Consider the following 23075-nt stretch of genomic DNA (forward strand, 5'->3'; position numbering starts at 1 on the left):
TTATTTAATAAATGTATGGAAGAGGGTAAGGTACCTAGGGATTGGCAGAGAGCATGCATAGTTCCTTTGTATAAAGGCAAAGGGGATAAAAGAGAGTGCAAAAATTATAGGGGGATAAGTCTGCTGAGTATACCTGGTAAAGTGTATGGTAGAGTTATTATTGAAAGAATTAAGTGTAAGATGGAGAATAGGATAGCAGATGAACAAGGAGGCTTTAGGAAAGGTAGGGGGTGTGTGGACCAGGTGTTTACAGTGAAACATATAAGTGAACAGTATTTAGATAAGGCTAAAGAGGTCTTTGTGGCATTTATGGATTTGGAAAAGGCGTATGACAGGGTGGATAGGGGGGCAATGTGGCAGATGTTGCAAGTGTATGGTGTAGGAGGTAGGTTACTGAAAGCAGTGAAGAGTTTTTACGAGGATAGTGAGGCTCAAGTTAGAGTATGTAGGAAAGAGGGAAATTATTTCCCAGTAAAAGTAGGCCTTAGACAAGGATGTGTGATGTCACCATGGTTGTTTAATATATTTATAGATGGGGTTGTAAGAGAAGTAAATGCGAGGGTCTTGACAAGAGGCGTGGAGTTAAAAGATAAAGAATCACACACAAAGTGGGAGTTGTCACAGCTGCTCTTTGCTGATGACACTGTGCTCTTGGGAGATTCTGAAGAGAAGTTGCAGAGATTGGTGGATGAATTTGGTAGGGTGTGCAAAAGAAGAAAATTAAAGGTGAATACAGGAAAGAGTAAGGTTATGAGGATAACAAAAAGATTAGGTGATGAAAGATTGAATATCAGATTGGAGGGAGAGAGTATGGAGGAGGTGAATGTATTCAGATATTTGGGAGTGGACGTGTCAGCGGATGGGTCTATGAAAGATGAGGTGAATCATAGAATTGATGAGGGAAAAAGAGTGAGTGGTGCACTTAGGAGTCTGTGGAGACAAAGAACTTTGTCCTTGGAGGCAAAGAGGGGAATGTATGAGAGTATAGTTTTACCAACGCTCTTATATGGGTGTGAAGCATGGGTGATGAATGTTGCAGCGAGGAGAAGGCTGGAGGCAGTGGAGATGTCATGTCTGAGGGCAATGTGTGGTGTGAATATAATGCAGAGAATTCGTAGTTTGGAAGTTAGGAGGAGGTGCGGGATTACCAAAACTGTTGTCCAGAGGGCTGAGGAAGGGTTGTTGAGGTGGTTCGGACATGTAGAGAGAATGGAGCGAAACAGAATGACTTCAAGAGTGTATCAGTCTGTAGTGGAAGGAAGGCGGGGTAGGGGTCGGCCTAGGAAAGGTTGGAGAGAGGGGGTAAAGGAGGTTTTGTGTGCGAGGGGCTTGGACTTCCAGCAGGTATGCATGAGCGTGTTTGATAGGAGAGAATGGAGACAAATGGTTTTTAATACTTGACGTGCTGTTGGAGTGTGAGCAAAGTAACATTTATGAAGGGGTTCAGGGAAACCGGCAGGCCGGACTTGAGTCCTGGAGATGGGAAGTACAGTGCCTGCACTCTGAAGGAGGGGTGTTAATGTTGCAGTTTAAAAACTGTAGTGTAAAGCACCCTTCTGGCAAGACAGTGATGGAGTGAATGATGGTGAAAGTTTTTCTTTTTCGGGCCACCCTGCCTTGGTGGGAATCGGCCAGTGTGATAATAAAAATAATAATAAAAAAAACTATAAAGGAGGGATATCTAAAAACTTTTGTATCTGTGTGCCTCTAGCAAGATGGTGATAGTGTGATGGGTGAAAGTTTATTTTTTTTTACCCTGCCTTACTGGGGAAACGGCCAGTGTGAATTTTTTTTTTTTTGTTCTAATGCAATAAAAATTAATTTTTGCAGGAGTTGCCACGTGTAGAAAAGGAGCTAGAGGATCTTGTACTTGCTAGGGAGAAAAAGGATGGCCAGCAGTTCCTGGTGGAGGGCAAGACAATTTCAGATTACATAATGGATCAGTGGCACCAGTACCATGAACAGAAGGAGCAGGAAAAGAGAGAGAGAGTAAGTATTACAGGTTTCATAAGGGCCACTATTTACAAATGAAGCATGTTACACACAGCAGCTTGCTTTGCATACAGGGTTCTGAGAAACCACTTGAAGTTTCAGATGTGTTAAACAACCATACTTTATTTCCTATACATGAAAATGAAATGTGAAGGATTTTTAAAAAGATGCAGATTGTAAAATGTTTTGGCAAAGTAAAGCAAATGAATTAGGCCAAGTTTGCTTGTTACTTTAGGAATAAATAGCAAAAATTCTAATTTTGTTTCGGTATGAATGCTATGATAACTTACGGCCAAGTGTATTCAGGAATGAAATCAGCCCAGTTACTGTGTAGAGCAGTAGAGAGGCTTCATATTTTGGGCATAAGGTCATCCATGATCATTAACCCTGGGCTCAGAACTTGTTCTAGTGTTCCGTTTCACAGCATCTTGCATTTGAACACTAAGGTCTCAAAACCATTATTCTCGTGTGCTTAAAAATTCCACAAACATTCGCTTAATATCTCAAAGAATATCTTGCCTCTACACTCTTCTCACCTCCAAGCACAAAACATTTAATTCTCATTTCTTACTTATTCTAAACCACGAAATTCCTGACTTGTAGCAATTATCTCTTTCAGTCCTTTCCACAGATGTTTAATATTGCTGCTAATAACTTAGTTTTCGTTCTCTCGGAAACAACCAAATGTGACACAAAGGTATTTGTGAGCTTTCATCTTCAGTGTAAAGATTTTCTTCTGGATTGGTGATGAATTTTGAAAATACAGTAGATGGTTGAAATAAGTTAAGTAATCATTTCATCTTTTTCAGCAAAATGCTCGCTCTAAACTGTTGAACTCTGAGAGTCGTTTAGGATCCAAACCACCTTCTGTTAAAAGGCGAATAGCACGCAATGATACCCTGAGGACTTCAAAACTGAGACGTATTGGAGAGGAGCAATCACTGGGACGTTCAACTCCTGTTGTAAGTCTATACATCTTTTACCCCATTCATATATCATGCTACTAGTACTGATTATTTTATTACTGTGAAGAACTGTTAAATAGTTTAATTAGGCATTGATGAGCAATTCTGTTACTTAAATTTAAGGATTAGTTATTTAACCCTTGCAGTGGCCATCATGTAGAACTAGGTCATGGAGGGCCAGGGTCCCTCCTGTAGTTCTAAGTCATGAGCTTGCTCAGATAAGCTGTGAGCGGTAAATTTTGTCCGAGATATGAGAGAATGGAACTGTGCGGTGAGTTTGCACAGTATAAAAAAACAAAACTCCATGCATTTGGTTTCAAATTGCAACTTTAAGGTGTTTTCAAGGATGGCCTTTATGATTTTATTGGCTCCCTATTGTTACCATTTGCCACAAATGGGATCAAGGAATATCCAGATTTCACATATCATTGTTTAAGAAACTATTTGGGCTCATAGTCTCTTCCCCACTATTCCAATGTCATTGAGGCACAATAACAGAAAGAAATATATATACATGTATATATCTTTGGAAGTGAATATAATTCATTCGCCTAATGATAGGCACATTGATTCCATTTGTAAATGGAATCACTGTGCCACATTTATTATAATGTAAATATAACACACTACCACCACTGCTCTCATGACAAGGAAATGCTCTTAGAAACCATTGTAATGAAGATGTACCTATGGAAAGTTTCTGCAGTTTTACTCATAAAGCTCAACCTATGGTTAGATTTTGTCAGTTGCCTGCTTAATAAACTTTTGTTTCCAGTTGCTAGCAGATGCCTAGCAGCTGGCTTATCTGCCATTTGTTGCAGGAACTGGTCTGGTGTCCCCTTGAATCCTCACTGTTTGATGCCCTTGAGGCTGATTATCACGTTTGTGCTGACGATACCAAAGTCATATCCGTATTCTGAGTTTGGAAGATACAAAACTGCTTTAACCCTTCTTTTGCTGGATATTCAGAATTTGATGACAAAATATTGAAAGTCTCGGGTTTTTATTGGATTCCACTCATTTTAGTTTTATTTTATTCATAAAAATGCACCCTTTCATTCTATAAAGAATTTTTTTTTTTTCCCCAAAATTTTCTCATTAATTTTTTTCTGGTTATGCCATTGTTTAGGGGTTAAATTTTTTACTAATGTGCCTCCTCAGTTTCTTGGTAGCTCCTATTTATTGTTTGTGCATCAAAATGTAGCCTCGCCTTTATATACTTACTTGCGTTAATGTGTGTAGCTAAATTTGACACTAACCTAAACTCGTGCGTGTGCATGTGCGTGTGCGTGCGCTTGCAAAAATATTTATTGGTTAGACTATTAACCCTTTCAGGGTTTCCGACGTACTAGTATGGCTTACGCACTAGGGTTATTGACGTACTAGTACGCATAAATTCTAGCGCCTTCAAATCTAGCGAGAGAAAGCTGGTAGGCCTACATATGAAAGAATGGGTCTATGTGGTCAGTGTGCACAGTATAAAAAAAATCCTGCAGCGCACAGTGCGTAATAAAAAAAACTGAGTGTGTTTGGTTTAAAACAGCGACTTTGCACTGTATTTTCGTATGGTATTTATGGTTGTATTCTAATTTTCCTGGTCTCATTTTATAGAATGGAAGACATGTTACAGAAATTGAGATAATTTTGATTGGTTTTACAATGAAAAGTACCTTGTAATATAGCTCAAAGTAGCAGAAATGTTCGATTTTTGCCAAAGTTCAGAAGTAAACAAATCATGCCATGCGTCCAATACATGTCAACTGGTGAGTCTAATATTCTTTCACAAGTGCTCTGATATTATTTATACCATTTCTACACTAATGCAGTAGTCTGCATAACATTAAGTCTTCTATTTTTTTGTGAGAATAAAAATTCAAAGTGGAAAGCAAAAGAAATGTAAGAGGGGCCTGGGGATGTGACTAATGAACAGAGAAAATTTTATTTTAGTACCAGGAATGTCTGTCTTGTTTATTCTGGACCCTATTCGGAAATTGGCATCTTTTGAAATTTGTGTGAAATTGCCAAAATTGCTCATTTCTGACCACTTTATTGGATAGTTGAAATCGGTAAATGGGTGGTTTCTTGTACTCATTCGATAGAAAAAATGGAGTTCTAGTGAAATAGTTATGATTTTTGCCGACTAGTACACTGGAATTGGCCAAAAATAGGGCTCAAAGTGGGCAAAATCGCCGATGCGTAAACATCGTCAAGGCTGCTAACTTCACAAGAGCATAATTCTGTAAGTTTTCCATCAGATTTCATACTTTTGGTGTAATTATGACCGGGTAAAGATTCTCTATCTTTTCATGAGAAAAAATAATTTTTTTTCCGAAAAATTTTCGACCCTGAGAACGAGTTTAGGAGAGGGCCTCTCGACCCTGAAAGGGTTAAATGTAAAAAGATTTTTTTTTTTTTTTTGCCTGCCTTGATGGGAGACAGCCAATGTTAAAAACAAAAAATGAAAACATTAGTGCTAGGAGGAGAGAGTGGCTGTCTTGTCTTATTGTTACTTAGAATATTTTTAAGTCCATCACTTGACTTGAATGTATATTTTTATCAACCTCTGCAGACTCCCTCAAGAGGAACTAGGTCAGTGCTACGAGAGCATGACCAGAATACACTGAAGAATGTATCAACAAATTTGTTTCCTAAAAAGGATGGAACAAATCTCTCCTCTGGCGAAGTCTCGTCTTACTCTCATTTCTCTGTGAGTAGAAGTGAACATGTGAATTGTCAGTGTTGAGAAATATGCAACCTCTCGTTTAATCTTGCATCACCCTGCATTTGCATCATCTGATTGTCGTATTCTCTTCAATTTCAATTAAGTAAAACAAGCACCAAGGCTTCATATATTAATTAAAATAAGTATTGTACAAATGATTCAATAGAGTATTAAAAATAAGATTCTGTATTCTTGATTCAGTCACAAGACTTGGTATAAGTATCTCTCACTTTCACTAGGCTCAAGTTTATTGCTGGCCAGTTAAACATTGTGGCTTTATTGATCTGTTGTAATACACGGTTGAGCTCTTATTAGGCTTTACTTGTGTATTGTTACAGCAGCTGAAGTGTATTGTATACACTTCAGGTGCTGTATGTCCTGTTACTGACCTTTTGTGATAAACCACTATGTTCATATCTACTTTTTTACTTGTATCTCCAGCTATTTTGTCTCTTCGGTATTATATGTATAATTAGTTTAACCCTTTGACTGTTTCGGCCGTATATGTACATGTATGTCTTACGAGCCAATGTTTTGGACACATATTCAGTGGACCCTCCGGTAAAGGCTTCATCGGCTAGCACCAAAATCGACTAGCGGCTCGCTGTGGTGTAAAAATATTGGCTCGGCTAACGCCAAATAACTCGGCTAAGGGCTTTCGTCCCGAATGTGTCCATGCGGCCTGAGCTGGCCCGGCCATTCCATGACTCTGTGTACAGCCAGTGTGCCAGGGAGGACATTTCCAAGCATGCAAACAATATATTTAGTATTCCATTGTTTTTAGTGCTTGTAACTCTAAATAAATAAATAACTCTAAAATAACTAAAATAACTCTAAAGAAGGGAATGTATGAAAGTATAGTAGTATCAACACTCTTATATGGATGTGAAGCTTGGGTGGTAAATGCAGCAGCGAGGAGACGGTTGGAGGCAGTGGAGATGTCCTGTCTAAGGGCAATGTGTGGTGTAAATATTATGCAGAAAATTTGGAGTGTGGAAATTAGGAGAAGATGTGGAGTTAATAAAAGCATTAGTCAGAGGGCAGAAGAGGGGTTGTTGAGGTGGTTTGGTCATTTAGAGAGAATGGATCAAAGTAGAATGACATGGAAAGCATATAAATCTATAGGGGAAGGAAAGAGGGGTAGGGGTCGTCCTCGAAAGGGTTGGAAAGAGGGGGTAAAGGAGGTTTTGTGGGCGAGGGGCTTGGACTTCCAGCAAGCTTGCACGAGCGTGTTAGATAGGAGTGAATGGAGACAAATGATACTTGGGACCTGACGATCTGTTGGAGTGTGAGCAGGGTAATATTTAGTGAAGGGATTCAGGGAAACCGGTTATTTTCATATAGTCGGACTTGAGTCCTGGAAATGGGAAGTACAATGCCTGCACTTTAAAGGAGTGGTTTGGGATATTGGCAGTTTGGAGGGATATGTTGTGTATCTTTATACGTATATGCTTCTAAACTGTTGTATTCTGAGCACCTCTGCAAAAGCAGTGATAATGTGTGAGTGTGGTGAAAGTGTTGAATGATGATGAAAGTATTTTCTTTTTGGGGATTTTCTTTCTTTTTTGGGTCACCCTGCCTCGGTGGGAGATGACCGACTTTTTTAAAAAAAAAAAAAAAAAAAAAAAAAACTCTAAATAAACCACCATGGGCCCAAAGAAAGCTAGTGCCAGCCCTATTATAAAGAAAGAAAGAAACAATAAAATTCAAGAAAACACTCATAGCAAAGCACCAAAGTGGAGGAGGAAGAGAGAGGGAAGAATGTGCCTTCTGTAGTGATTGTACGATATGTACGATACTAAAGCAGCAGGTATTGATAAAGGCTATAGTGCCAGCCAGCGATGGTGTAGATTTAACAGTGTAGCAAGTAAGTCAAGCGAGTAAGCGATAGAAAAACTACACAATAGTAACTCTAATGTTGTTGGATGTGTGTAGGGCCTCTGAACTTATGCTGGCCTGCTATCTTCCACCACCCCAAACCTCTGCCAGCATCTTCTCCATCAAACTAACTAATTTAACTAATTAAACTAACATCTCCTCCAAGGTAAGTGTAAGTATAAAAGTAAATCTTTCTTTCTTTCAACGTACCAGCTGCATCCCACCAAGGTGGGGTGGCCCAAAAGGAGAAACGAAAGTTTCTCCTTTCAAGTTTAGTAATATATACAGGAGAATGGGTTACTAGCCCCTTGCTCCCGGCATTTGAGTCGCCTCTTACGACACACAGGGCTTACGGAGGAAGAATTCTGGTCCACTTCCCCATGGAAATAAGAGGAAACAAACAAGAACAAGAACTAGAAAGAAAACAGAAGAAACCCCAGAGGGGTATGTATATACAGTGGACCCCCGCATACCGTACGCATCGCATACCCTTCAATCCGCATACCGCTCACTTTTATCGCAAAAATTTTGCCTCGCATACCGCCCAAAAACCCGCTCACCGCTCTTCATCCGAGACGCGTCCAATGTGCGCCCTTAGCCAGCCTCACATGTGCCGCCGGTGGCATTGTTTACCAGCCAGCCTCCGCGGTAACATCCAAGCATACAATCGGAACATTTCGTATTATTACAGTGTTTTTGGTGATTTTTTCTGGAAAATAAGTGACCATGGGCCCCAAGAAAGCTTCTAGTGCCAACCCTAGAGCAATAAGGGTGAGAATTACTATAGAGATGAAGAAAAAGATCATTGATAAGTATGAAAGTGGAGTGCGTGTCTCCGAGCTGGCCAGGTTGTATAATAAACCCCAATCAACCATCGCTACTATTGGTAGTACAGCTGCTGCTGCTGTTGTACCACCGTCAGCTGCTGCTGCTGCTGTAGCATCGTCTGCTGCTGCTGTAGCATCGTCTGCTGCTGCTGTAGCACTGTCAGCTGCTGCTGCTGCTGTTGTACCACCGTCAGCTGCTGCTGCTGTAGTACCGTCTGCTGCTGCTGTAGCACCGTCTGCTGCTGCTGTAGCACCGTCTGCTGCTGCTGTAGCACCGTCTGCTGCTGCTGTAGCACCGTCTGCTGCTGCTGTAGCATCGTCTGCTGCTGCTGTATCACTGTCAGCTGCTGCTGCTGCTGCTGCTGCTGTAGCACCGTTGTTGGTGTGGCTTATTGAGAATACCAAGAAACAATTAACCCCAGAGGATTTGCCACCCAGGATAACCCAAAAAAGTCAGTGTCATCGAAGACTGTCTAACTTATTTCCATTGGGGTCCTTAATCTTGTCTCCCAGGATGCAACCCACACCAGTCGACTAACACCCAGGTGAACAGGAAAAAATGCCTGGAACTAGTGCTCATATTGGTGAATTTAAAGCCAGCAAAGGTTGGTTTGAGAGATTTAAGAATCGTAGTGGCATACACAGTGTGATAAGGCCTGTTCTGGAAGAAAATACCAAACAGGACCTACAGTACTCAGGAGGAAAAGGCACTCCCAGGACACAGTGTCTCATCAGTCATTGCTGCATCTTCAATAAAGGTAAGTGTCATTTATTCTTCATTTAGTAGAGTAGTACATGCACAATATATATTGTGTATGTACTACTCTACTATTGTGCATGTATCCTTCTCTTTGTGTGTAGGAAAATGTATATTTAATGTGGTAAAAAATTTTTTTTCAGACTTTTGGGTGTCTTGCACGAATTAATTTGATTTCCATTATTTCTTATGGGGAAAATTCATTCGCATACCGATCATTTCGCATAACAATCAGCCCTCTTGCACGGATTAAAGTCGCTATGCGGGGGTCCACTGTATATGCTTGTACATGTATGTGTAGTGTGATCTAAGTGTAAGTACAAGTAGCAAGACGTACCTGAAATCTTGCATGTTTGAGACAAAAATGGACACCAGCAATCCTACCATCATGTAAAACAATTACAGGCTTTCGTTTTACTCACTTGGCAGGACGGTAGTACCTCCCTGGGCGGCTGCTGTCTACCAACCTACTACCTAGGATAAAAGTAAATATAAGTGTAAATATAAAAGGACCCCAGTGGAAATATGCAAGTCACTCCGACTTTTCTTGGGTTATCCTAGGTACTTTACACACACATTCTGCTATGTATGATAATCTGTGCACATAACTGTATTTGTGTATACCTGAATAAACTTATTTATAAATTAAAATGTAAATATTTCTTATTTATAAATTACACACATTAAGTGTGATAGTGGTGGTTGGTTCTGCTGGTGCCTCCACCTCCACCACCACCACTATGTATGGCTTCTCTCAGTGGCCCTTATAAACCCAACAACAACGCTTAAACCATTTACTATCATACGTTATGACATATTTTATTAATTCTTCCGTATATATCATGTTTCTATGTTATTAATATTGTTTATAATGTCATATTAGGTGAATTGTGATAGATAAGCCGTAGAGGTATTAGCGTCATATTGAAGCATAATAAACTTGCCTTCCTCTTGCCTCCTGTGTGTTTACCATACACCAACAAGTCAAGTCAATAAAGGTAAGTGTGATGTTAAATGTTCATTTATCTATTTTATTAGTGCTTTATATTTATTTGTTATTGTTTTCTGTATGTATATTTTTATTTAATCTTAATTTTTTTTTTTTTTAATACTTTTGGCTGTCTGAAACGGATTAATTGGATTTCCATTACTTCTTATGGGGAAAATTAATTCGGCTATAGGCTAGCTCTCTGGAACAGATTAAAGGCGTTACCTGAGGATCCACTGTATACTCAAAAATTCTAGCAGCTTCAAATCAAGTGAGAGAAAGCTGGTAGGCTCACATGTGAGAGAATGGGTCTGTGTTGTCAGTGTGTGCCATATAAAAAAAAATCCTGCGGCACTCGGTGCATAATGAGAAAAAAAAAAGCTCTGACCATGTTTTTTGGATTGAAACGCCGACTTTGAGGTGTATTTTCATATAGTATTTATGATTGTATTCTCATATTCTTGGTCTCATTTGATAGAATGGAAAATTTATTACAGAAATAGAGATGATTTTGATTAGTTTCATGATGAAAACAGCCTTGAAGTTGAGCTCAAAGTAGCGGAAATGTTCGATTTTTGCCAATGTTCAAAAGTAAACAGATCATGCCACGCGTCCAATACACGTCAGTTGGTGAGTCTGATATTCTTTCAAAAGTGCACTGATATTATTTATACCATTTTTACAATAATGCAGTAGTCTGCATAACAGTAAATCTCTTATTTTATTTTGTGTGTGAATAAAAAGTCAAAATAGAAAGCAAGAGTAATATAAGAGGGGCCTGGAGGCATGACTAATGAAAAGGTAAAATGTTATTTTAGTGTCAGGAATGTCTGCATTGTTTATTCTGGACCCTAACTTGAAATTGGCATCTTTTTTAATTTGCGTGAAATTGGCCAAATTGCCAATTTCTGACCACTTTATTGGGTAGTTGAAATCAGTAAATGGGCGGCTTCTTGTACTCGATAAAAGAAATAGTTCTAAAGAAATAGCTGAGTTTGGTCAACTGGTACAATGGAATTGGCCGAAAAGAGGGCTCAAAGTCTGCGAAATTGCTGATGGGTATGTATCACCGAGATCGCTGACTTTGCGAGAGCATAATTCTGTAGGTTTTCCATCAAATTTTGTTCTTTTGGTGTCATTAGCATCGGGAAAAGATTCTCTATCATTTCATAAGAAAAAATATTTTTTTCTTTCAAATATTTTGCGACATAGAATGAGTTTCAGAAATGGGCTTGTGACAGTCAAAGGGTTAATTTCAGTGATTAAGCTATTGGGAATTGGTGCATTTAAAAAAAAAAAGAATACTCTATGCTGGTATCTTTGAGTTTAAGATTTTCCTCTGGCAGTTCATAATGGCCATAATGCCGCTTTAACTTTTTATATCTATATTACTTCCTTTTTTGTTGAGTTTCTCACTTTTATAGCCTGAACCAATCATTTGGTTGAAGTAGCTTTGGTTCTCCGTTTAGTCAAACTTTGCTGTGAATTGTGTTGGAGCTTGGAAGAAATCTGGATTGCAACTAATGGACCTTGAATTTTTTTTTTAACTGTTTTCATTATGTTGTCATATTACAGAAATATTCACATCACAACAGTAGCCAATTAATATTGATAGCAAATTGAATAGTAGTTAAATTTTGGTAAAGATAATGTCAGCAATTTCATAATGGTACCAACTTTTCCTACAAAAAGCACTGTATACCCAATGGTTCTAAGGAGGGGTTTGTCATTTGTGCAACTCAGCTTGCTTCATACATGTAGCTCATAGCTTTTTACTTCTAAACACACTTACATCTCTTATTTTTATTACTTTTTTTCTTGCTGAAATTCTTGTTCTTCGTAAAATTTTGGCCGTAATGCTTTGCCCATTATCTCATGTGCTCTGTTTTTACTTCTCTTCCACATATGGTATTGAGTCTTGCATTAATTTTGCAGTGCAAAAACCTTTCCTGCAAAAACTTTATTTGCAGTTGAGTGTGTGACCTCTTCGCAGTAGTGTGGTGGTCCTAAAATTGTGTATCACATCATCAATATGCCACACAGATAGGGGGAAAGGACTGTCATTGTTGGGATTGACAGTCTGTTCCTGCAAGGCCTAAATATTCCATTAAACTTTCATCTTTGTCACAGTTTACATCATCATTATAATTCATATCCCTTCTTACCACAATTCATTTGACATTATTGGCTTTTGTTGCTGTATGGTACTATTTATTCAGAGTATTGAATTCCAACATTTTCTCTCTCTCTCGAGACATCTTGTAACTTTTCAGTCATCGTATCGCCAGGCATTTTTTTTTTTTTATATATATATCTGTAGTATGTGCTTGCATATTCATACACCCCAAAGTTTCTAACCTACTTTTTCCAGGGGGTTGAGAGAGAAATTGATTAAAGAAACACACAGGAATGTAATATTGGTAAGTGTACCATGATCTCTTACCTGGAATTCTGTAATGCATTGGCAGAAGTGTCCAAAATTTAGAAAAGTTCCATTGTTAATAATCCAACCATTTATTTAGACCCCCAAGAAATACAAATTAGAATGTCTTCTCTTTATTTTTGGAGATCATTTTGATTTCAGAAATTTTGTATGCCTTGTTCAGAAGAATCATTGATATTTATCTGAATTGAAAAAAAAAATTATTCCAAGTTTATAGAATCCAAATATTGTGTACTTTCTGAATTTTGGACAATTTGAAATAAACTGTATACCAGCTTCTTCAAACATGCTATGAACAATAAATTTTGCCCTAGATATAAGAGAATGGGTCTGTGTGGTGAGCGTGCACAACCTTAAAAGAAAAAAATCCTGCCTCATGCTGTGCATGATGGGAATGTCAAACCCCTGACCTTGTGGTTGATTAGAAATATCTACTTTGAGATATTTGCTTGGGTGGTTTTCTTTAATGGCTGTGTTGGTAGTTTCTTTGTATCAGTTGATAGAATGAAAGATGGTTTCAGACTAGAAATAGTTGAAATTGGGTTCAGATTAGCAGAAATATTTAATTTTTGACAATTTTCCTGAAGAAGAGAAGGGCCTCCCTAACTCCCTAGTGTTTTTTTTTTATTTTATTTTTTTTTTTTGCAAGGTCTACTTCAGTTGCTGGGATAGCATTTGAATTTTGTATAAAATTGGCCAAATTACCGATTTGTACGCATTATAGGCAGTTTCATAAGAAGTACTCATTTGACAGAATGGATGATACACTAGCGAAATAGCTAAGAAGTGGATTGAATTGAGTATTGGAATTGGCTTAAATAGGACTCAGGGGAGCAAAATTAACTATGCACATGTTGCTCCTACACTGCTGGCTTTGCAACTGCATAATTTCATAAGGTTTCCATGAAATTTCACATTTTTGGTGGCATTATCTTCAAAAAAAAAAAAAATTAACATTTCAGAAGTTAAACTTTATTTTTTTTCTATACAAATTGTGATACTGTCGGCACTTAATTTTAGGGGCCGCGACTGAAAGGATTAATGTGCTTGAAGATTAGCCTAATACTTAGGTTCAAGTGAAGATGAAAACAAGCATGTAAATTTCCATTGTGTTTTCAGAATTTAGAACTTGTCTTGTAGTTTCATCTCAGCTCTCCAAGCTTGTTTCATAATTATTCCCTAGATTCCACTCCCCCCCCCCCCCCATGCCAACAAATTGCCCGTATCCCACCAAGGCAGGGTGACTTAAAATAAAAACTACAGTTTTTCTTAGATTCCACCTATGGTGGCATATTTAATGTCATTTTTTCCTTCTATTTTGCTTTGTTGGTTTACAAGACATTTACTATCTTGGGAATGTAGTATTCTTGTGTCCCATTCTTTGTTTTGGTGGATATTATTCCTTGCTTTCAACTTGTTTTATTCAGTTCTTTAGTTTTCTTCTTAAATATATATAATTTCTTATTCTTCAGTTCTATTCTGCACTTTGAAGAGAAAAGTTGAACATTCCTATCACTCTTGGATCATTACAAAGTCACGAACGAGAACTATTTAGGATGGACTGAAATTTAGTGTAGCTCCCCTCTAAATTGTGGGTTAGTAGTAAATTGTTCCTGCCATGTAATTGTGACATTCTTTTTCATCATTCCTTAGTTCATGATAGTCTTGAAACGTTGTGACTTTAAAGTTTTTTTTCCTTGCCCTTTGTTTCCAGTGTGCTTTGGCTTCCACGCCCAACTTGTGCAGCACCACTACAAATACCGATCTCATTCAAAATGGTGTATCTCAAGCCTTCAGTATCCACTAGTACAGTGGATTTGTGATCGGAGCTTGTATGCATACCTCTTGATGCACAGCTGTGTATGTATAGTTGTGCAATGGAATTGTTACCATTTGGGAAGTTAGTTAAAAATTGGTAAATTATTTCTTGGGATTTAGGTGTCATGAGCACTGAAAGGTGCAAAATACTTGAACCAGAAAATGAAATACAACTGAGAAAGGTGTGTATATTTCAACCTCCCTCGGATACTCTTCAACTAAAGGGGATCCCGATTGAGGCCAAAATTTTCAGATCTTTGCTTTATGTGCATTTCACTTTTCAGTCCAAGTGCTTTTTCACCTTTAATTTAACTAAGGTTTGTAGAGTAAAGTACGTAGATCTGTAGTTTTATATTTATGGCATGGCTACGTGTGCTTTAAACAACCTGAGATACTTAATCAGTGTATATCTGTACATTTTCAAGAGGATTCACCAGCAATACTTTACAAAGACATATTGCAATTTTTCTGCACTATTTGCACTGTCAGATTTATGTTGACAAGTTCGGGTAAGACGTGTGCAACACTAAGGCTGGTTATTAAAAATTTTTCCTGTTGCTCAGCAGGCAAAAGTGTACCTCTGCTTCAGATTGATCAATATTCTGGACTAAATACCTCGAAAACTAATCGTTTCCAATATACAGTGGACCCTTGCCTAACGAACGCATCGCATAATGTTAAATCCGCATAGCGATACATTTTAACGCAAAAATTTTGCCTTGGCTAGCGCTAAAAAACTCGCTCAATGCGATTCGTTAGAGACGCGTCCACGTGCGGCCTGAGCCCGCCTCACTTGTTCCGTGGGTGCCAGTGTTTACAAGCCAGCCACCACGGTCGCTTCCAAGCATACAATCGGAACATTTCATATTATCACAGTCTTTTTAGTGATTGCACCTGCGAAATAAGTCACCATGGGCCCCAAGAAAGCTTCTAGTGCCAACCCTACAGCAAAAAAGAGCGAGAATTACTATGGATATGAAGAAAGAGATCATTGCTAAGTATGAAAGTGGAGTGCGTGTCTCCGAGCTGGCCAAGTTGTACACAAAACCCCAATCAACCATCGCTACTATTGTGGCCAAGAAAACGGCAATCAAGGAAGCTGTTCTTGCCAAAGGTGCAACTTCGTTTTCGAAACAGAGATCACAAGTGATAGAAGATGTTGAGAGACTGTTATTGGTGTGGATAAACGAAAAACAGATAGCAGGAGATAGCATCTCTCTAGGAAGTTGCATGACGATTTAATTAGAAAAATGCCTGCAACTAGTAATGATGCGAGTGAATTTAAGGCGAGCAAAGGTTGGTTTGAGAGAGTTAAGAATCCTAGTGGCATACATAGTGTGATAAGGCATGGTGAGGCTGCCAGTTCGGACCACAAAGTGGCTGAAAAATATGTGTAGGAATTCAAGGAGTACATAGACAGTGAAGGACTGAAACCTGAACAAGTGTTTAATTGTGAAACAGGCCTGTTTTGGAAGAAAATGCCAAGCAGGACCTACATTACTCAGGAGGAAAAGGCACTCCCAGGACAAAAGCCTATGAAAGACGGGCTTACTCTGTTGTGTGCCAATGCTAGTGGTGATTGCAAAGTGAAGCCTTTATTGGTGTATCACTCTGAAACTCCCAGAGTGTTCAGGAAAAACAGTGTCCTCAAGGCTAATTTGTGTGTGCTGTGGAGGGCAAACAGTAAGGCATGGGTCACTAGGGACTTTTTCTATGACTGGTTACACCATGCATTTGCCCCCACTGTGTAAAATTACCTAATTGAAAATAAATTGGACCTTCGACAAGTGTGACCATGGCGTAATAGCGCACAAAATGCGTGCTAAAGGAATAACAGGAAAAGTCGGTCGATGGATCTATAATTTCCTCACTAACAGAACACAGTAGTCGTCAACAGAGTAAAGTCCAAGGCAGCTACGGTGAAAAGCTCTGTTCCACAAGGCACAGTACTCTCTCCCATCTTGTTCCTCATCCTCATATCCGACATAGACAAGGATGTCAGCCACAGCACCGTGTCTTCCTTTGCAGATGACACCCGAATCTGCATGACAGTGTCTTCCATTGCAGACACTGCAAGGCTCCAGGCGGACATCAACCAAATCTTTCAGTGGGCTGCAGAAAACAATATGAAGTTCAACGATGAGAAATTTCAATTACTCAGATATGGTAAACATGAGAAAATTAAATCTTCATCAGAGTACAAAACAAATTCTGGCCACAAAATAGAGCGAAACACCAACGTCAAAGACCTGGGAGTGATCATGTCGGAGGATCTCACCTTCAAGGACCATAACATTGTATCAATCGCATCTGCTAGAAAAATGACAGGATGGATAATGAGAACCTTCAAAACTAGGGAGGCCAAGCCCATGATGAGACTCTTCAGGTCACTTGTTCTATATAGGCTGGAATATTGCTGCACACTAACAGCACCTTTCAAGGCAGGTGAAATTGCCGACCTAGAAAATGTACAGAGAACTTTCACGGCGCGCATAACGGAGATAAAACACCTCAATTACTGGGAGCGCTTGAGGTTCCTAAACCTGTATTTCCTGGAACGCAGGAGGGAGAGATACATGATTATATACACCTGGAAAATCCTAGAGGGACTAGTACCGAACTTGTACACGAAAATCACTCACTACGAAAGCAAAAGACTTGGCAGACGATGCACCATCCCCCCAATGAAAAGCAGGGGTGTCACTAGCACGTTAAGAGACCATACAATAAGTGTCAGGGGCCCGAGACTGTTCAACTGCCTCCTAGCACACATAAGGGGGATTACCAACAGACCCCTGGAAGTCTTCAAGCTGGCACTGGACAAGCACCTAAAGTCAGTTCCTGATCAGCCGGGCTGTGGCTCGTACGTTGGTTTGCGTGCAGCCAGCAGCAACAGCCTGGTTGATCAGGCTCTGATCCACCAGGAGGCCTGGTCACAGACCGGGCCGCGGGGGCGTTGACCCCCGGAACTCTCTCCAGGTAAGTGCCTCCTGGTATTATACAATGCTCCTGGTCATCCTTCAGACGTGGCAGAGCGACTTTGTGGAAATGAACTTCATTAAGGTCAAGTTTTTGCCTCCTAATACCACTCCTCTTCTGCTTTCCATGGACCAGCAGGTCATTTCCAACTTGAAGAAACTGTACACAAAAGCTATGTTTGAAAGGTGCTTTGTAGTGACCTCAAACTCGGTTGACTCTAAGAGAGTTTTGGAGAGATCACTTTAGCATCCTCAATTGTGTAAACATTATAGGTAAGGCTTGGGAGGAAGTGACTAAGAGGACCTTGAACTCTGCTTGGAAGAAACTGTGGCCAGAATGTGTAGACCAAAGGGATTTTGAAGGGTTTGAGGCTAACCCTAGGAATCCTGTGCAAGTTGAGGAATCCATTGTGGCATTGGGGAAGTCCTTGGGGTTGGAGGTTAGTGGGGAGGATGTGGAAGAGTTGGTGGAGGAGGACAATGAAGAACTAACCACTGATGAACTGATAGATCATCTTCAACAGCAAGAGGCCACACCTGAGGAAACTGCTTCGGAGGGGATAGAGAAATTGAAGAAGTTGCCTACTTTAAAGATTAAGGAAATGTGTGCAATGTGGCTTAAAGTGCAAACCTTTTTGATGAAAATCTCCCTCACACAGCTATTGCAAGCCGTGCTGGTGACTATTACACTGACAATGTTGTGAAACACTTTAGGAATGTCATAAAGGAATGGGAGGTACAGGCCTCTATGGACAGATATGTTGTGCGACAGAGGTCCAGTGACTCTCAAACTGGTCCTAGTGGCATTAAAAGAAGGGAAGTAACCCCGGAAAAGGACTTGCCACCAAGTCCTAATGGAAGGGGATTCCCCTTCTAAACACTAACACCATCAACACTCTCCCCTCCTCCCATCCCATCAATCATCACCAGATCTTCAATAAAGGTAAGTGTCATGTAACTGACTGGGCATGTCTTCTTCAGTTTGTGTGTATTAAAATTAATATTTCATATGGTAAATTTTTTTTTTTTTTGTTCATACTTTGGGGTGTCAGGAACGGATTAATTTGATTTCCATTATTTCTTATGGGGAAAATTAATTTGCCTAACGATAATTTCGCCTAACGTTGAGCTCTCAGGAACGAATTAATAGCATTAGGCGAGGGTCCACTGTATTAATAACCTTTTTAATTGACTGACAAAACCTGCTGTGCAGGCATTTTGTAAATGTGCTTGATGGTGGTGTATACAACTATTGTATGTCATATTAAGAGCAAAGGTTAGTAGATGAGTTTGGGAGGGTGTGTAAAGGTAGAAAGTTGAAAGTGAACATAGATAAGAGTACGGTGATGAGGGTTATTATTATTTTTTTTTTTTTTATTATCACACTGGCCGATTCCCACCAAGGCAGGGTGGCCCGAAAAAGAAAAACTTTCACCATCATTCACTCCATCACTGTCTTGCCAGAAGGGTGCTTTACACTACAGTTTTTAAACTGCAACATTAACACCCCTCCTTCAGAGTGCAGGCACTGTACTTCCCATCTCCAGGACTCAAGTCCGGCCTGCCGGTTTCCCTGAATCCCTTCATAAATGTTACTTTGCTCACACTCCAACAGCACGTCAAGTATTAAAAACCATTTGTCTCCATTCACTCCTATCAAACACGCTCACGCATGCCTGCTGGAAGTCCAAGCCCCTCGCACACAAAACCTCCTTTACCCCCTCCCTCCAACCCTTCCTAGGCCGACCCCTACCCCGCCTTCCTTCCTCTACAGACTGATACACTCTTGAAGTCATTCTGTTTCGCTCCATTCTCTCTACATGTCCGAACCACCTCAACAACCCTTCCTCAGCCCTCTGGACAACAGTTTTGGTAATCCCGCACCTCCTCCTAACTTCCAAACTACGAATTCTCTGCATTATATTCACACCACACATTGCCCTCAGACATGACATCTCCACTGCCTCCAGCCTTCTCCTCGCTGCAACATTCATCACCCACGCTTCACACCCATATAAGAGCGTTGGTAAAACTATACTCTCATACATTCCCCTCTTTGCCTCCAAGGACAAAGTTCTTTGTCTCCACAGACTCCTAAGTGCACCACTCACTCTTTTTCCCTCATCAATTCTATGATTCACCTCATCTTTCATAGACCCATCCGCTGACACGTCCACTCCCAAATATCTGAATACGTTCACCTCCTCCATACTCTCTCCCTCCAATCTGATATTCAATCTTTCATCACCTAATCTTTTTGTTATCCTCATAACCTTACTCTTTCCTGTATTCACCTTTAATTTTCTTCTTTTGCACACCCTACCAAATTCATCCACCAATCTCTGCAGCTTCTCTTCAGAATCTCCCAAGAGCACAGTGTCATCAGCAAAGAGCAGCTGTGACAACTCCCACTTTGTGTGTGATTCTTTATCTTTTAACTCCACGCCTCTTGCCAAGACCCTCGCATTTACTTCTCTTACATCCCCATCTATAAATATATTAAACAACCACGGTGACATCACACATCCTTGTCTAAGGCCTACTTTTACTGGGAAAAAATTTCCCTCTTTCCTACATACTCTAACTTGAGCCTCACTATCCTCGTAAAAACTCTTCACTGCTTTCAGTAACCTACCTCCTACACCATACACTTGCAACATCTGCCACATTGCCCCCCTATCCACCCTGTCATACGCCTTTTCCAAATCCATAAATGCCACAAAGACCTCTTTAGCTTTATCTAAATACTGTTCACTTATATGTTTCACTGTAAACACCTGGTCCACACACCCCCTACCTTTCCTAAAGCCTCCTTGTTCATCTGCTATCCTATTCTCCGTCTTACTCTTAATTCTTTCAATTATAACTCTACCATACACTTTACCAGGTACACTCAACAGACTTATCCCCCTATAATTTTTGCACTCTCTTTTATCCCCTTTGCCTTTATACAAAGGAACTATGCATGCTCTCTGCCAATCCCTAGGTACCTTACCCTCTTCCATACATTTATTAAATAATTGCACCAACCACTCCAAAACTATATCCCCACCTGCTTTTAACATTTCTATCTTTATCCCATCAATCCCGGCTGCCTTACCCCCTTTCATTTTACCTACTGCCTCACGAACTTCCCCCACACTCACAACTGGCTCTTCCTCACTCCTACAAGATGTTATTCCTCCTTGCCCTATACATGAAATCACAGCTTCCCTATCTTCATCAACATTTAACAATTCCTCAAAATATTCCCTCCATCTTCCCAATACCTCTAACTCTCCATTTAATAACTCTCCTCTCCTATTTTTAACTGACAAATCCATTTGTTCTCTAGGCTTTCTTAACTTGTTAATCTCACTCCAAAACTTTTTCTTATTTTCAACAAAATTTGTTGATAACATCTCACCCACTCTCTCATTTGCTCTCTTTTTACATTGCTTCACCACTCTCTTAACCTCTCTCTTTTTCTCCATATACTCTTCCCTCCTTGCATCACTTCTACTTTGTAAAAACTTCTCATATGCTAACTTTTTCTCCCTTACTACTCTCTTTACATCATCATTCCACCAATCGCTCCTCTTCCCTCCTGCACCCACTTTCCTGTAACCACAAACTTCTGCTGAACACTCTAACACTACATTTTTAAACCTACCCCATACCTCTTCGACCCCATTGCCTATGCTCTCATTAGCCCATCTATCCTCCAATAGCTGTTTATATCTTACCCTAACTGCCTCCTCTTTTAGTTTATAAACCTTCACCTCTCTCTTCCCTGATGCTTCTATTCTCCTTGTATCCCATCTACCTTTTACTCTCAGTGTAGCTACAACTAGAAAGTGATCTGATATATCTGTGGCCCCTCTATAAACATGTACATCCTGAAGTCTACTCAACAGTCTTTTATCTACCAATACATAATCCAACAAACTACTGTCATTTCGCCCTACATCATATCGTGTATACTTATTTATCCTCTTTTTCTTAAAATATGTATTACCTATAACTAAACCCCTTTCTATACAAAGTTCAATCAAAGGGCTCCCATTATCATTTACACCTGGCACCCCAAACTTACCTACCACACCCTCTCTAAAAGTTTCTCCTACTTTAGCATTCAGGTCCCCTACCACAATTACTCTCTCACTTGGTTCAAAGGCTCCTATACATTCACTTAACATCTCCCAAAATCTCTCTCTCTCCTCTGCATTCCTCTCTTCTCCAGGTGCATACACGCTTATTATGACCCACTTCTCGCATCCAACCTTTACTTTAATCCACATAATTCTTGAATTTACACATTCATATTCTCTTTTCTCCTTCCATAACTGATCATTTAACATTACTGCTACCCCTTCCTTTGCTCTAACTCTCTCAGATACTCCAGATTTAATCCCATTTATTTCCCCCCACTGAAACTCTCCTACCCCCTTCAGCTTTGTTTCGCTTAGAGCCAGGACATCCAACTTCTTTTCATTCATAACATCAGCAATCATCTGTTTCTTGTCATCCGCACTACATCCACGCACATTTAAGCATCCCAGTTTTATAAAGTTTTTCTTCTTCTCTTTTTTAGTAAATGTATACAGGAGAAGGGGTTACTAGCCCATTGCTCCCGGCATTTTAGTCGCCTCATACGACACGCATGGCTTACGGAGGAAAGATTCTTTTCCACTTCCCCATGGACAATAGAAGAAATAAAAAAGAACAAGAGCTATTTAGAAAAAGGAGAAAAACCTAGATGTATGTATATATATATATGCATGTGCGTGTCTGTGAAGTGTGACCAAAGTGTAAGTAGGAGTAGCAAGATATCCCTGTTATCTAGCGTGTTTATGAGACAGAAAAAGAAACCAGCAATCCTACCATCATGCAAAACAGTTACAGGTTTTTGTTTCACAGTCATCTGGCAGGACGGTAGTACTTCCCTGGGTGGTTGCTGTCTACCAACCTACTACCTATATCAAACGATTTAGATAAAGAAAAAATCGATATCACATTGGAGGGAGGGAGTATGGAAGAAATGAATGTGTTAGGATATTTGGGAGTTGACTTGTCAGCAGATGGGTTTATGAAGGATTAGGTTAACTATAGAATTGATGAAGAAAAAAAGGCGAGTGGCACTGTGAGGTGTGTGTGGAGACAAAAAAAAAAAAACGTTATCTATGGAGGCAAAGAAGGGAATATACTATAGTGGTATCAACACTCTTGTATGGGTGTAAAGCATGGGTTGTAAATGCTGCAGCGAGGAGGAGGCTGGAGGCAGTGGTGATGTCATGTCTAAGGGTAATGTGTGGTGTAAATATTATACAGAGAACTCGTAGTGTGGAAATTAGGAGGTGGTTTGGAGTTATTAAATGTATTCGTCAGACAGCTGAAGAGGGGTTGTTGAGGTGTTTTGGTCATTTAGAGAGAATGGAACAGAGCTGAATGACTTGGAGAGCATATAAATTTGTAGGGGAAGGAAGGTAGGGTAAGGGTGGTCCTAGGAAAGGTTGGATGGAGGGGGTAAAGGAGGTTTTGTGTGCGAGGGGCTTGGACTTCCAGCAAGCATGCATGAACATGTTACAGGAGTGAATGGAGATGAATGGCTTTTGAGACCTGACGAGCTGTTGGAGTGTGAGCAGGGTAATATCTTGTGAAGGGATTCAGGGAAATTGGTTAGCGGACTTGAGTTCTGGAGGTGGGAAGTACACAACCTGTGCTTTAA

The 23075-nt window shown here is 39.9% G+C and overlaps 1 protein-coding gene across 4 annotated transcripts in view; it reads left to right on the plus strand.

The window, feature by feature from the left end:
* Positions 1-23075, plus strand: part of LOC128687661 (protein regulator of cytokinesis 1) — a 76812-nt gene that overhangs the window by 34156 nt on the left and 19581 nt on the right. For 2 of the 4 annotated variants that reach the window (XM_070083893.1, XM_070083894.1), the window contains exons 11-13: positions 1831-1989; positions 2802-2954; positions 5527-5664. In XM_070083893.1, the coding sequence (XP_069939994.1) occupies positions 1831-1989; positions 2802-2954; positions 5527-5664 (450 nt within the window). Of the gene's footprint in view, positions 1-1830; positions 1990-2801; positions 2955-5526; positions 5665-12500; positions 12550-14286; positions 14433-23075 lie in introns of all 4 variants that reach the window. The other 2 variants (XR_011391856.1, XM_070083896.1) reach the window with 2 other exon arrangements.

The sequence above is a fragment of the Cherax quadricarinatus genome, chromosome 11, assembly GCF_038502225.1.
Source record: "Cherax quadricarinatus isolate ZL_2023a chromosome 11, ASM3850222v1, whole genome shotgun sequence".
NCBI classification, from domain to species: domain Eukaryota; kingdom Metazoa; phylum Arthropoda; class Malacostraca; order Decapoda; family Parastacidae; genus Cherax; species Cherax quadricarinatus.